Source organism: Mytilus trossulus, unplaced genomic scaffold (assembly GCF_036588685.1).
Source record: "Mytilus trossulus isolate FHL-02 unplaced genomic scaffold, PNRI_Mtr1.1.1.hap1 h1tg001262l__unscaffolded, whole genome shotgun sequence".
NCBI classification, from domain to species: domain Eukaryota; kingdom Metazoa; phylum Mollusca; class Bivalvia; order Mytilida; family Mytilidae; genus Mytilus; species Mytilus trossulus.
The window spans coordinates 1-11,803 of NW_026963740.1; the positions used below are offsets into that span (position 1 = coordinate 1).

At 37.3% G+C, this 11,803-nt stretch overlaps 1 protein-coding gene and 1 pseudogene across 1 annotated transcript; both read right to left on the minus strand.

The window, feature by feature from the left end:
• Positions 1–460: 460 nt before the first annotated feature.
• Positions 461–1,723, minus strand: LOC134704091 (cytochrome b-like; annotated as a pseudogene).
• Positions 1,724–7,784: 6,061 nt separating this feature from the next.
• Positions 7,785–9,874, minus strand: LOC134704092 (NADH-ubiquinone oxidoreductase chain 5-like). Its single transcript, XM_063563535.1, is given in 1 exon segment — positions 7,785–9,874. A coding segment is annotated over 1 exon segment (1,728 nt). The 3' UTR covers positions 7,785–8,146.
• Between the last annotated feature and the right edge of the window lie 1,929 nt (positions 9,875–11,803).

Below are 11,803 nucleotides of genomic sequence, written 5' to 3' on the forward strand. Positions count from 1 at the left end.
CACCATCCGGTTATCAACATCCAACAAACGATACCCTCCTTTTCTAAATGTCTCCTGCTGGTCTTCTATGTAAGAATCAATTGTATAACACGAAATTCTTTCAGCGCTTTCTCTAGAGCTTGGATGTCTAAATTGCGACAAAATTCGTAAGATCAGTACCATTGTTTCCCAATCGCCTTAAAATTTCACCGGGGCCGTTTTACTTCTTCTATATAATATAGGTTAATTATAGAAGGAAACCACAACCCTACTAACATCAACATTGGCACAATAGTCCATCAAAATTCTAATCGTTGACGGTTCAAGAAATGGCGATAAGAAAATTTAGTAAGAAGGATTACGCATCCTATATATATAACAAAGACCAACACAGCCACTGCTACTATCATCACAAAACCATGGTACCGGAACAGGTCTTTCCCTAGTTCCCCATGGACAATATCACCAAAATATCGACTCCCGTAAAAAGACATATTTATATTTTTCTACACTTATTAGCCCACTCACGTGCGCTACTTTCGCGATTTACTAATTTTAATAACTTGAAATAAGCTAAAAACTTAAACCATTTCAGGTCTACAGGACGACTCCTACAGAATTTAGGGTATTCAAGCAGCTTGTCCCACACCCACAAAGAAAGAGGGTTTAATAACAACCTAGAGAAATAAATGACTGAAAGACACTGCCCCAAAATGATATAAGGCTCCCGCACTGGGCGAGCACCAATCCATGTTAACCTAATAAACCTACCAACCAACACTCAAAACACTACTTGATTAAACGGGTAAAAACATAAACTTCGATACTTACCTCTGTGAAGACTAGGAATTAGGTATAATACTACAATCGACAAAAACATAACATATACCCCCCCCGCTTTATGAGGAATTGAACGAAGGATTGCATAAGCAAACATAAAATACCACTCAGGCTGAACATGGATTGGCGTTTTTATAGGATTAGCAGGCCAATAGTTTAAATGATTCCCTAACAGCTCAGGATCCACACACACTAAATATATAAAAAAGAACCTAAAGCAAACATAACCAAAAAGATCTTTAATAGTATAGAAGGGGTGGAAGGGCACACACATAGTACCTCTTTCAATACCCAAAGGGTTATTACTCCCTTTCTCATGTAAAAAAAAACAGGTGTAAAAAAACAACCGCCACTATCACAAACGGTAAGAGAAAGTGTAAAGTATAAAACCGCTTTAGAGTTGCATTACACACGGTCCAACCCCCTCATACATAGCGGAGCATACTCTCTCCTACTACGGGGATCACTCTAAGTATATTAGTAATAACAGTAGCCCCCCAATATGACATTTGCCCCCAAGGCAAAGTGTAACCGAGGAAAGCCTCCGCCATAGTTAACAAAAACAAATGCACCCCAAAATACCACACTGTCTTATCTAAATAAGACCCATAATACAGCCCACGAGCAATGTGCGCATAAATACAGATAAAAAACATAGAGGACCCATTTGCATGAATATTACGCAACATTCATCCTTTTTCCACATTACGCATAATATGTACTACAGAATCGAATGCCATGTCTTCATGAGCAGTATAATGAGTTGACAATAAAAGACCCCTTAGAAGTTGGATAATTAGGCACAAGCCTAGTATAGAGCCAAACCTTCACCAAGCGTTTAAGTTTACAGGACAAGGCAAATCATAGAACCTGTCATTCATAATCTTCACCAACTTATTAGTACTTCGTCACGGACCAACCCTCTTAGGCGTGTTAATATTATTCACAGTATTGTTACCAACCATCTCATAAGAAAGGCCTACACCTTGTTTATGAGTTTACAGCTCACCACCTCTTCCTCGGCCACCTCATGAATTTTTGTTATATATACAGGCACAAACCCCCCGCACACCGCATTTTTTTATGAGTACACATAAGCTTGGACCCCCCTTTTTACACCTCTGAAGACACCCAAAGTGTTAAGTGTCCAACTTTGTTTTTGCTCCATTTTTACTTTATTTTTAATTAGACTTAAAGCGACCAACAACTTACGCTTCAAAAATTTTTTTATTTTTAAGATACACGCCTCGTTTTCGAACCGAAAACCACATGAGCAACCAGAGCTGGGGTAAATGAGGAAATAAACGTCTCAAATCCCCATTATCCTACAGCTTACAATTAGCTATAGAGCCCAAGTAACTTAGAATTTAAGGGTCAAATTCACCACTTTCTCTGCCAATAATTAGGTTGAATCTCATGTGGTCCTGAAGAATGCTTACTCCCCGCAAAGGCGGCTTTGTAGCCTTTCAAGCATACACTAAAACCAAGTTAATTAGGTGTAAGGAGACCCGTATTGACCAGTTTTTAAATAGACCATAACAGCCTAACAATAAACGAATTAACTGTAATTTTGCTTATCTTATGGATTATTTTAATAAATTATAACTATTAATACACCAATAAACTTTAACTATGAGCATTAATAACTACTGACCCCGTCTTTACTAACATCAGGAACACTGTCTTCTTCACTTACAACCACATTTCTCTGCTCGACTGGCTGACAGACATTAGCTGGGACTTCAGGCTCCACAACAGCTATTTGTTCTTCTAAAGGAACATAGCCACCCTCAGCATGGGGGCCCCCTTCCTCCTGATTATCAGGAACAACTTCAGCGACACCATTCACAACAGCATCTCCAACAGCTGAAATAGTTTCAGGTAATGGGAGCACCCTAACAGTGTCACCCCCTCCGCCCTGACATAAGTCCCCTCCTCCAACGTCTATTCTAAACACTCAGTTTTTATATGAAAAAAAACCATCTCACACACCCCTTAACAGTAAGCCTTTTTTTGCAGCAAACCCCTGCCTAAGCCACTCTCATACAGCCTCTCTAGTGCCCAACACATTCAACAATCTATCACTAAGCAACACACTCATTTACATAAAAAGAACCCTTTTTATAAGTTAATCAGCCTATTATACAATATTATTTATGTCATTACAGATCCGTCACAAAGTATTGCTTTAGCTAAAAACTCGCTCGCTTAAAAGAGACCTTAAAGCTATGCATAAGCTTTTGGGTTAACAAACCCAAAAACTTCAATTAAAATAAAGCTTCGCAGGGTCTTGTTGCTCTTCTTTTACACACAGGCCTCTTCGCTTTACCCTTATGCAAGAAGTACTAAAATTTATTTGCCCCACTTTACTTCAAGTAAGCTTTTTATGAGGCAATCGTGTGCATTTCTTTAGAAAGATAAATTCTAAAAAACCTCAGTGAGATGAGCCTAAAACTAATTAACTCCTCTTAAATTGTTTATAAAGAAAAGCTTTAACTTTTTCTTTAGGAATCAAAGTCCTACGTACTATAATACTTCTTTATAACACCTCAGAGCAATAAACTACTTTTGAGCTTAGCTTCATCAAAGCAACTGGGCCATCCCCCCACGTACAACTAAGCTAGGAAGAATTTGTAGCTCTCAGTTATATTAACATTAGCAACTAAACACAACTTAAGAGACAGGCTATCTGGCTTGAGAATAAGAATCTTATACCCTAAGCAAATTACTGGGATTTTCAATTAACAGCTCAACATTCTAGCTTAATTTATTCACCCAGCGTACACTAATTTCATTAAAATTTTTGCCCAGAAGGCAAATATAGTAATTATTGCTATGTAACCATCCTATAACCAGCACATTTAACAGCCTAACGCCACGTTTATTTACATAAAAAGGCCCTATACAATATTGTCTATAGCACTCAGATCTGTGACAGAACATTGCTTTGCTTAAAAACCTTTTATACGAAACTAACTCACTTAAAAGGGACCTCAGGACCAGACATAAACTTCATCACTTGTAGTCTTTGTAAGTTTATAACCCACCTAACCCCCTTTTAGGCGTGTTAATATTACATACTATTGTTAACACTTACTTTTTAAGACGCTCACAACCTTGTTTACAAGCTCACGCTTCTACGTTTCACAATTTTATTTAGCTTCATTTTGTTGCTGCACACCACATTTTTGTCACCTCTATTTAACCTGCTTTCCTATTTCCTCCCCTCCAGATCAGCCCCCCCAGGCATTAGTGTGTCATTTTGATTTTATTTTATTTTTGATTTACTTTTTTGCTTAGACTTTAAGTGACCCATGAATTACGCTTTGGGAACTTTCATATGACTTGATTTCTATTTATTTTTTGATTTTAAGATACAGATAGTCTAGTTTTCAAACCCCAAAAAATCACATGAGCAACCAAAATTAGGGCAAACGAAAAAAATTAACACCTTAGATCCATTTCTCCTGCAGTTTACAATTAACCACAGGAAGCAAATAGCTTTAGAATTTAGGTTTAAGTTTGTTTTTTTCTACCACTAATTAGGTTAAGTCTCACATGACTCTGAAAAATGCTTACTCACTGTAAAGGGTTCAAAACCTTATCTACAACAGGTTGTAAAGCATAATCTAAAACAAGTTTGGACAGGTATGGGCATTCGCAACTAGATTTTCAATAAAATACACAATGTCAAGTAAAATTAAGTTTTACTTTGACTTATAAGTTATCTTAACTAAGGGCTTTTTACATGCATCAGCAACAGGGTTTCCGTGTAAAAGGACAGGAGAACAGGCCTTGCGGTCACTGTACCGGCCGGTAACAGGAAATGCGGTACACTATAAAACCTCATTCTTAAGGGTTTCCACAGTGTTTGGTTTTTTTTTGTCTGTTACTAGCACAAATCCATTACACACCGCCTTTTTAGAACCCTTGTTTTATTCTTTAGGTGGGTGATTGCTGCTTTTTGGCTGCATTAATAGACTGTTTTATTTTTTACCTAATTTGCAACCCGTTTTAACCCTATTTTTTAATAAAATAGCAATACTAATTTTAACAAGAACCAACGACACGCCCTACCGCCACTAATTGGCCTTCAGCTTCATAAAAGGCAACCCTTTTTATAAACTAATCAGTTTATTGCGTAGCATTATTTAAGCAATGACAGAGCCAGGGCAAAGCGTTGCTTTAGCGAAAAAGTCCTTTCGTACAAAATTAGCTCATTTTTAAAAGAGGATAGAAACTGAACTAGCTCACGCCGTTCTGAACTCAGCTCATGTTAGATTTTAAAGGGCGAACAGACCCACCATTAGAAGCTTCTACGCCTCTAGGATATCTAAAGCCAACATCGAGGTCGCAATCTTCCCCTCCAATACCATCTTTCGGGAGAAATTGCGCTGTTATCCCTAGAGTAGCTAGCCACACATATAAAGTTAGGAAATACGAGTTAGATTTATATAATAGTGAAAGACTTATTTTCACTGATCTCCCATCAAAATCGTATAAGAGCCAAAAACTCCAATTAAGATAAAGCTTCATAGGGTCTTGTCGTCCTTCTTTTACATAAAGGCCTCTTCACCTTAAAGTTAGTTTAAATTAAATTTTCAGACACAGCACCTTCTTCGTTAACCCTTTCATACCATCCTTCAATTGAAAGGCAAATTATCGCGCTACCTTAGGACGCTCACGTTAACGCCGCCGTTTACAACAAACATTACTCTAGTTGCACTGGGCAGGGACTACCTTTTACTTACATCAAAAGGAAATGTTTTGTTAAACAGTCGAGAAGTTTAGTTTGCCGAATTCGTTTAAAAACTTTTATTTAGCCTTTAGTTTTTTAAGGTAAAACAAAATAGTAATACCAAATAAATAATATTTTTACTCGTTTTTATCATAGTCACTGGTCCTACAACCATAGGCTTATTTTAAAGTAAATGAATAACCCAATTAATCTTTTTTCCCCATCTGGTTTTAGTTAAAATACACTAATATCTAATAGCCAGTTTAAAGCCTATAGAAACCCAATTTTTTTTTAACATCAATTTTAGTATTTTTCAGCTTAACCCAAAAAATTTTACCCCTTAAATAGTTAAGGAAAATGCTTACACATCTTTTTAAGCCAACCAGATATCTAAAAGCGCGAATAGTATCTAGCCGCTATTCTTTAGTTTAATTAAATCTCTGCCACGATTTCTTAACTCAAAAAAATAACTCTCTTTTATTCGGGAAAATTAAATTCTTAAACTTGTCTTGAAAAACCCTTATGCAAAAGGTACTAAAATTTATTTATACTATTTTAATTCAAGTGCACTTTTCACAAAACAATTATGCACGTCTCTTTAAAAAAGATAAATTATAAAAAGCCTCAGTAAGAGGAATCTAGAACTGACAATTCTAAGTTATATATTAACTACTTTTAACTTATTTATGAAGAAGAAGATTAACTTTTTCTTTAGGAATCAAAGCCCTACTTACTACAATTTTTCTTTATAACGCTTCGAAGTTCTAAGTGCCAAAAAACTACTTTTGAACTTTGCTTCATCAAAGCAACTGGATCATCCCCCACGTGGCACTAAGCTTAGGCCTAACTAGACTATGGAGAATTTGCAGTTCTCAGTTATATTAACATTAACTACTAAGCACAACTTAAGAGAAATACTATCTGACTTAAGAATGAAAATCTTATGTTTTCCCTAAACTACTTAAGCAAGCCAAAGCAAATTACTGCGATTTTGAATTAACAGCTCAACGTTTTAGCTTAAACTATTTGGCCAGCATACACTAATTTCATTAGAACTTTTGCTTGGAAGGCAAATATAATATTATTTACTATATATGCATATTATAGCCTAGCAGCAACTTCCGTTACTGCTACCTTGTTACGACTTTTCACAGGTTTCCCCGCGAGCGACGGGCGATTAGTACTCATCTGATTGTATTCAGGGTAATTTTATTTTTAACCCTTACTTACAAGTCCTTCTTCAAAGGCAAGTTTTCTTATCTTATTTGTCTACTTAGTTGAGCTACCTTTTAGTAGCTCAATCTTTGAATTATTGCTTAAGTTACATCTGTATCCCAGATTAACCTTGTCATAAGCTGCATGTCAATCTGAATTATTTTTGAAGTTGTGCTACATGGGCATATAGCCAATTCTAGTAGCTGCACCTAACTAAAAGTAACTTACCTTACCGAACTCAGCAAGTAAAATAAGAGTTAGCTTCAGTAATAACCAAAATTTTACCCGGACACTCACCATATTAGAGTAAACAACCATACACACGCACTAATAAGACAAGGCTCAAATGTAGGTGGGTTATCCTTTAACACCCAGGATCCCCTGTTTTCTATCTCAGACACCGCCTATTTATTTCTCTTTGACAACCAAATGTTTAGTTAAGAGGAACTTTTGTTTTAAACTATGGATAACAGGGTATCTAATCCTGGTTTCACTTCATAGATTCGTTAGAAGCTCACTAAAACTTTAGGAATATAACCACAAAAAACCGTTAACATTACACTGCACCTATAGTTTTTTTATAGTTTTATAACACAACATTGACTCTAACCAATCCGCTTAAATTTATATTCGAACTGAATCTAACCGCGGCTGCTGGCATTCATCAATTGACCCCGAATTTGTCAAAAAGCTGGGTTAAAGTTTCCTTTATTAACCAATTTTCCCCACTGATGTTGAACTTGCACTTAATTTGTTCAAGCCCGCATTTAGAATCATGAGAAGCATTTTGCCCATAAATTTAGGGCCATAATCAAACCCTCCTACAGATTTGACACAAGGTACTAAAGTATCCATCTTCCTCATTTTCAATGAGACGCTTTAATTAAGCTACTGTATCTTCTATTTTAGGTTTATTTTACTCTTCGTAAAGGCACCATGGTTTTTATGCACAAATACGACACCACTAATATTACAAACAGTAACACACCAGCTATTAGGATATATAACCTTAACCCGCTTCTTTCAGCCATGAAACTTAGAAACAAAGACCCGCTAATTTCTCTGTACTCGTAATTCATAAGACCCATAAGGACCGCTCTGGCACAACACCTTCTGACGAGAACCATAAACTCTAGATTAAAACGATACACTTCATTGGGGTAGATCCTTAAAACATACAAGAACAGGACTATTACACCCCTAACGTAAGTTAGGAACAATAAGAACCCTAACAACCTTCTAACCTCCAGTGCAACCTCCACACATGCAATTATAGACCCCCTCAATAGCACTAGCCCTAAAGAAATAGGTTGCTTGGCAATTAAGACAATCGAAAACACAGCCATCAAAATTACACATATGACTATAACCTCATTATATAAACATAATTAAGCTTACGCCCCCCGCTACCACCAGCCCTCATACTACCAGCTGGTAGGTAAAATAATTTTTCTGAACAATTTCATTCAAACAGCTGAGTTGACCTAGTCCCTTATGGGCACCTTGAGGGCCCAATAGCTCTAGTCAACCTTGATCCAGACTTTGAGCTACCATCCTGGACCCCTTAAAGAAGGCCATTTTTCTGGGGTGGGAGGTTAGCCTCTCTATGAGCCACATTCTCAAAAAGAATCTTAATAGTTTGGCTGACGACCAAGGCTTAGACCCTAATTTTCTAAGCACTCCTCATCACAAAATTAACCCTACAAAGGGAATAAGAAATACTCTGACTCTCTCATATTTCTCAAGAACTACTACAAACCCAAACCTCTCTATTTTCCTCCCTAATACCCCTCCTAAGATAATAGCCCCAATATACAGGCTAAGAAAAGGAGTTTGTATATTTAAGTGCTCATTAATCCGCAAACTTCTGCTATTAACGTAATTAGACCCAAGTATTACTCTAAATACAATCCGTGCCCTATAAAAAGAAGTGAAGATTAAACCTGTTAGCTCTAATAAATAGCACCCATAAGTTATTCTTCTGTCTATCATTCTTAGCTCAATTATTAGGTCTTTAGAGAAAAACCCTCTTATAAACGGGGCCCCTCTCAAGGACACAATTGCAACCGTTATTGCACCCATTCTTACCGGTAATCCTTGCCACAAGCTTCTTAACCCCCGGATATCTTGGATTCTTTGGTTTCTATGAATAACACCCCCTGCGCCTAGAAACAACAAAGCTTTAAATACCGCATGGGTTACTAAATGAAAAAAAGCTACAGACGGAAGAAGGATTGAAATCGAGAATATTATTAACCTTAACTGCCTCAAAGTCGAGAGTGCGATTACCTTTTTTAGGTCAAACGCAAACACAGCCCTTGACCCCGCTAATATTAGAGTAAATAGTCTTAAGACTATAAGTATTTGAGTCACAAAGGGATTAGCTCTGATAATATAAAAAGAGCGAAGAATCAAATAAACCCCAGCTGTCACCAATGTCGAAGAATGCACCAAAGAGGAGACCGGTGTGGGTGCCGCCATGGCAGCAGGTAGCCATGCGCAAAACGGCATTTGTGCGCTTTTAGTTATACCTGCAAGAACTACCACAAACCCTAAATTAACCCATGTCTGCACTGGGTGGTATATATAAATTAACCACCCCCCTTCTCTTAAAAAAATAGAAACTCTAAAAAGTACAAAAACATCCCCAATTCGATTAGTCAAAGCTGTCAACATAGCCGCAGATAACCTCTTATTGTTCTGGTAATAAGCCACTAATAGGAATGAGGTGAGCCCTAGCCCGTCTCAACCAATTAAAAGTATTACTAAATTAGGAACTAAGATTATAAACACTATAGACAGCACAAACAACCATACTAATCCCATAAACCGCTTGTAGTATGGCTCTCCAGCTATATACCACTTGCAGTAGGTTGCTACACTTCCTCTAATTACCAAAACCGTCCCAACAAAGACTATTCTTACGCTATCTAGTAGAACTCTGAAGCTAAATGAGAGACAATTACTCTCTCAAACAGTAACTTCCAATAAATAAGCTTTTCCAAAGGTCCTCCCTCTAAGAATAAATAAGTATCCAATCAGAATCAGTAAAAGTAACCCTAAGTTACTTTTTAATTGTATGATACTATTTTTACGAGCCATCTCTTAGTAACCTTGACATCAAATCGTCTCCGCATAGTCGCATCACCATAACCAGAAGGGCCAAGCAAATTCTGGCTTCGCAAACAGCTAAACATAGAATTAGTAAAATTAACCAAAACTGATTTATTAGAAACACATGGGTTACAAACAATAAGCCTAGTCTTATTATTTCAAGCCCTACAAATAAACACAAAAGGTGTTTGTTTATACGGAAGATTACAAAACAGCCTATACTTATTAAGAAAACTCCTAGGAATTTTATTCAAATCATAGCTTTAAAACACATAGTTTTCTACGACTTACAAGGCCGTCGCTTCAGCAAAGCTTTTAAAACTACCTACCTTCTATGATCCTCCGTATAGAGACACAATAAGACACAAAAAATATAACACTGAATACACGCGATTGCAACTTCAGCGGCTCCAAAAACACCTCCGCCCATTATTAACCCTTTAATACCCCCAACTCCTGTAAGCAGCCTTCTGCTATTTAACCAGCTAACTACTAACTCTCTCCTGCATATAGTTAGAATTACTTTACCAGCTCCCAGATTTAGTGTCAGACGTAAAACTAATGTTAAAGGGCGAAGTATGCCACTAATTAGCTCAACCACTACTATAAAAGGCACAAGGATTAACGGGCAACCTGTTGGAACGAGACTCATCAACCCCTGCTCAAATCTGCATAAAAGACTAGATAAAACTAAACAAGTTCAAATAGACAAAGCAAAGGAGAACCCGAACACAAACTGCCCTCTTACAGGGAAAAAGAATGGAAAGTTTCCAGACAGATTTAGTATCAGAATTATCATGAACAGACCCCTTATTACTAGAGGAAACCCAGATAGCTTTAGTCCCTTTCCGTTCAATCGAATCATCGAATAAGTAAAGGATAGCACCAAACTCCGAAAAGAGCTCGTACTTCTACCCTTAGTGTACACGTCTCTAAATAGCACGGTTATTGGCACTATAGAAGACAGCAACCATAACGGCATAGACAACCAAATTAAGTTATAGCTGTGAGCATCAAATCTAGAAAAAACATCTATTAACATGACTTTAAATTATTGATTACGCGATTTCTTATAAATATAAGTGATACACGTGTTATAAGGGTTAGTTCACACAAATGGCAATTGGCTATAAACATGCTTCCTTCCTGGATAAAGGTCTCGGGTACCTGCTCAGTCTATTTCACCACATAAACCCCCACTAAATACAACCCCTCGCTGGCTTACTAGAGCCTCTCATAGAAGGAACTTAAAATATATTAGAGACCCAAAAGACACAGCGGACCCATAAGAAGACACCCAATGTCAGTGAGCATAAATATCAGCGTAGTCTATATACCGTCGAGGCATTCCTCTTAGGCCTAAGAAATGCTGAGGAAAGAAGGTAGTATTTACCCCAAAAAATATTGCTATAAAATGGGCTTTCCTCCATTTCTTATTAAAGCATACTCCAACAAAATTTGGCAACCAATGGTTAAGACCACAGAACACCCCAAACACCGCCCCTATTCTTAGCACATAATGGAAATGAGCCACCACATAATATGTGTCGTGTAGAGACACATCCATAGAAGCCCTAGACAGTAAGACCCCTGTTAGCCCTCCCACGGTGAATAAAAACAGAAACCCAGTACTTCAGTAGGCGGCAGGCTTTATTTTGAATTTTCTTCCTGCTATAGTTGCCAGTCATCTGAATACTTTCACCCCTGTTGGAACAGCGATTACTATAGTTGCGGTAGAAAAATAGCCTCGAGTATCAACATTAAGACCTACGGTAAACATGTGGTGAGCCCACACCATACACCCTAACCCTCCAATTCCGATTATTGCGTATACTATCCCAATTAGACCAAAAACCGCTTCTTTTCCAGAGCAATGCATAATTACTTTTGATATCACACCAAAGGCAGGTAGAATAA